Source organism: Gopherus flavomarginatus, assembly GCF_025201925.1.
Source record: "Gopherus flavomarginatus isolate rGopFla2 chromosome 11 unlocalized genomic scaffold, rGopFla2.mat.asm SUPER_11_unloc_1, whole genome shotgun sequence".
In the NCBI taxonomy this organism is placed as follows: domain Eukaryota; kingdom Metazoa; phylum Chordata; order Testudines; family Testudinidae; genus Gopherus; species Gopherus flavomarginatus.
In genome coordinates, this window is record NW_026114602.1 from 1,206,420 (window position 1) to 1,210,673 (window position 4,254).

A 4,254-nucleotide genomic window follows, 5' to 3' on the forward strand; every position below is an offset into this window, starting at 1 on the left:
CTGCCATCTACAGATTGAGAAACAAGGAGGTCAATGAATCCCTGACAAGACCTATTCTTATACTAGCTGCTTTCAGAAGCAGGCATAGAAGCTTAAAGGATATGTTTCCACAGATAGTAAAATAGAGATGAATTGATATAAGTTCTGTAAGATATGGCCCATCTGAGTACATGAGCACACATTTACCCTTCATTGACCATACATGATCTTTTTTTCTTTCTTTCTTTGCTACTTTTTGAGAAATCATCTTTCACACATTTGATAGACATTTATTTAAATAACATTTAATACTGTAAGAGACATTATTTATGAAAAGTGGTATTTTTTCCAGACACATTTCAGCACTCTGGTTCATTCATCTGTACATGAACACTAGTGCTCAAATTCTGCAAGAAGCTTAACCTCTTTTGAGTGGTTCTGGGTCTTGTCCACTCCCACTGAAGCCAATGACGTTCTTTCTCCACTGATTAGACTCCTCTGTTGTCAATTACACTTCTGAAAAGTAGGAGAAAAATGTTGCCTCCACAGTTAATGGAGAACTTTCATTGAGCAGTATTCTATGCAGATCTTTAACGAGGTAGACAAAAAATGAAAGTTTGCGGAGGATTAGGAGTCTCAGTGTCCTACTATGTGAAATTTTCTGCTTGTTCATGCACTTTTGCAGGGTCAAAGCAATTTTAAAATATCTATTTCTGTATTGCTACTGATATCAATATAGATATTGATACAGATATATAAAATGCATGATATATGTCCAAAATTTTCAAAGCCCGTGAGATCCGATTTCCCTCCTCCACCCAAAGAAATGAATGAATTAAAATGAATAGGAAATGAGCACTCAAAAACACTAGGCAACTTTGCAACTCTCAGCCTAGAGAGAGTCACATGGGCCTCCCTTGCCTCAGACAGAAATACATTTATATGCATAAACATATTTACCACCAAAGTTTGACAAAAATGAATTAAAAAATAAAATCTCATTGAGCCTCCCTGGTATTTTAGGCCTTCCTTCAAATTTTTGGTCCTTGTTCTTTGTAAAATAAATAAATAAATAAATAAAATCATAACTCCTCGCTCTCCTTTTAACTGGTTAAGTGTCCCCTTACCTCCCATGACCTGACCTCCCACTCTATCTTCCTGCTTTCTCCTAGTGCAGTGCCATATGGGGTGTACAGACACAGCTAAACTGGAACTAAAATTCTGATTCTTCTACTTTTCTCCTGCCCTAAGATATCCTGCCAGCAGAACTAGGAATTCTGTGGAGGTCCTGGCTATGTACCTCCAGTAGCAGTTCAGATGCTGCAGCTCTCCAAACCATTCTATCTGATCCCTCATGCTGACCTCATCCTGCCCTACCTCTTCTCGGCATTGTCATTTACAGCTGGGCAAACTTTTTTTTGGATGAATACTTAATTTGGTCAGCTCAAAGGGATTCATGAATTTAAGTCAAGTTAGCTCAATATTTTTTCCAGTCAATATTTGGACTTAGATTATGGGCAGCAATCTGCCCCATATATAACATTTAACCCAATGGCAAAGGCACACTCTGGGAGGGGGAGACGTTAAAGACCCATAATCAATTTCCCTCCTGTCTGATGGGGGAAAAGTCTTTAGTTTCCCACACTAACATTAGAAACAAGTTCACGGGCCTATGAAATACTCTCAGCACAAGCTCTCTCGCTCTCTATCCTGTTGAAGTGGTTCCATCTGGCATAAATAATGAATAGCCAATAAAATATGGATTTTAAATTATGTCTCCTACAGTCAAAGAGTTCATCTTAACTATCATCCTTGGACTTGCTTTCTGGACAAATGACTATTCATTCTCATCATGAAAGACAATAAGTCAGTGGGCTAGGAAAAGCCAGTGAGAATGACTTTACAGCTAGTGATCAGGCTTATTTGAAAAATCAGTGGTTCACTGAGCTCTAAGGTTCTACTGTAATAACCTAATTACCAGAATACATAAATTACAACACAGCTCTTTCTAAGAAAATACATGTATTCTTAAGGGGAAAGCCTTAAAAAGAGAACATAAAGCAATACAAGACCCTACATACATGCTAAAATGCTTAACAATAGATCATCCTGGCCCCACCAACTCCCACCTTGGGCTTTGGTAGGTGTTAGTCCTTCAGAAACCACAACTGGGTTTTTCCCATGATTATCAGTCCACCATTGTCTCATATTCAGAACCAGAGCAAGCATATATAGTTCAGTTTCTATTTTATACAGCATTGGTTTTTGATGTCCAGTCTCTGGGACCAGGTAATCATTAGACAAAGGTTTCCAAAGGCAGTTGTCTTGCATAACCAGAGATGGGGAATTTCCATTAATCACTTCCTCAGCCTGAATTTCACAGACTGCTCTGAAACTCCATACACAAAAAGAGAATACAAGTCCAAGTTGAACCTATTTGAACCTTTTTGGCAAAACATTTTCTGATGAAAAATATGTTATTCCACAAAAAATATTTTTTTTCAGCCAGAGTTTCATTATTTTCAGTTTTGCAACAACCACCAAAACCAAGAAACCAAACGAAAAATCAAAAAGACAAATTGTTATTGATTTTTTTTTATTTTTGCCTTCCTATACAAATTACTTTTTAAAAAAGAAATGCAGTTTTTCGTTTTGGGAAAGCAAAAAAATTTCACTGAAAATATTTTTTTTCCCTGAAAAATGTTTCATTTTCAAAAACAACTGACACATACTTGTTTTCTATTGAAACAAACCAGCAAAAGGAATCAGTGACATTCAGAAAAAAAGTCCAAGTATTACATGAAGTATTACTTGAATGTTCTTACCCCCTTGAATTGTAAACTAGTTAAGAAACATCTTCTAGAGCTGATATCCTCACTAGGGCTGGCCAGGATTTTTTGCTATATGAAAAATCTTGAAATTATAAAACTTTTTTAAAATTAAAACAATTAAAATCTCAGAGGAAAAGGTATGTTTTTTTAACAAGGTTTCATTCTTACTTTCACCCACTAGCTAAATATGACCACCCTGATTGCATCTCTGACTCAGTAAATCAGTTCCGATTACCTCAGTTTCATGTTAACCTCATAACATTAAATCTAATTTGTTACATTCTTGTGAAAGCTAAACATTTCCTGGCAGCTTTTCTCAGGGCCTCCTTCACCTCTTTGTTTCTCAGGCTGTAGATGAGGGGGTTCACCAGCGGAGTCAGAACTGTGTACAAGACAGAGAACACTTTGTTCAGATCTCGCAGGGTGTCAGCTTTTGGCAGCATGTAGACAATCATTATGGCCCCATAGAAAACTGTAACTACGATGAGGTGAGAGGAACAGGTGGAAAAGGCCTTTTGCTTTCCGTTGGTAGAAGGAATTCTCAGGATGGTAGATATAATATAAACGTAGGTTGCCAGGGTTAGTAGAAATGGGGGCAGGGTAGTTATAAATGTCAGCATGGATGTGACAAGTTCCATCACGTGAGTGTCGCTGCAGGATAGTTTTATTATTGGAGTGAAATCACAAAAGAAATGGTCAATTATACTGGGGCCACAAAATGTTAATTGTGACATTAAAAATATGATGATGATGCTAACTAAGAATCCAGCCAGCCAAGATCCAGCTGCTAGTTGGCTACAAATTGCATTATTCATGATGGCTGCATAATTGAGTGGTTTACATATGGCTAAGTAACGATCATACGACATTGCAGATAAGAGATAACACTCAACAGTCACTAGGAAACCGAAGAAATAAAACTGTGCAATACAGCCACTGAAAGAAATGGTTCTGTCCCCAGTCAGGAAACTGGCCAGCATCCTGGGAAGGATGGTGGAGGTGTAGCAGGTCTCCAAGCAGGACAGGTTTCCCAAGAAGAGGTACATGGGGGTGTGAAGGTGCTGATCAGCCACAATCAGCACCACAATGAGGATGTTCCCAGCAACAGTCACAATATAGATGACTAGAAACAGCAGGAAGAGAAAGATCTGCAGGTCAACGAGCTCCTCAAATCCCAAGAGGATGAACTCCGTGATAGATGTTTGATTTCCCTGTTCTATGTCTGCCATGGATTCTGTCTCAGGCAAAAACAAAAAAAGAATATATTACATCATTATAATCTGAAGGAGATTAACTCTATTGCTATATCATCAATTAACTCCATAAATGTGCTAATCCTGCTTCACTCAATTTTTGTATTGTGTCATTAACTTAGTTGAGGAGACAAAGTTCCCTAATTGGAAAATTGTTCTGAGTTCAACAAGAGGAAATTCAATAAAGATAA

At 37.7% G+C, this 4,254-nt stretch overlaps 1 protein-coding gene across 1 annotated transcript; it reads right to left on the bottom strand.

Moving 5' to 3' along the window:
* Positions 1-3,085: 3,085 nt before the first annotated feature.
* Positions 3,086-4,039, bottom strand: LOC127040889 (olfactory receptor 6N1-like). The gene has a single exon (XM_050935442.1). The coding sequence runs from the start codon at positions 4,037-4,039 to the stop codon at positions 3,086-3,088; it is 954 nt and encodes a 317-aa protein (XP_050791399.1).
* Positions 4,040-4,254: the final 215 nt, after the last annotated feature.

Coding starts and splice junctions, on each gene's coding strand:
- LOC127040889 (XM_050935442.1), bottom strand. CDS start 4,039: ATGGCAGACATAGAACAGGGAAATCAAACATCTATCACGGAGTTCATC.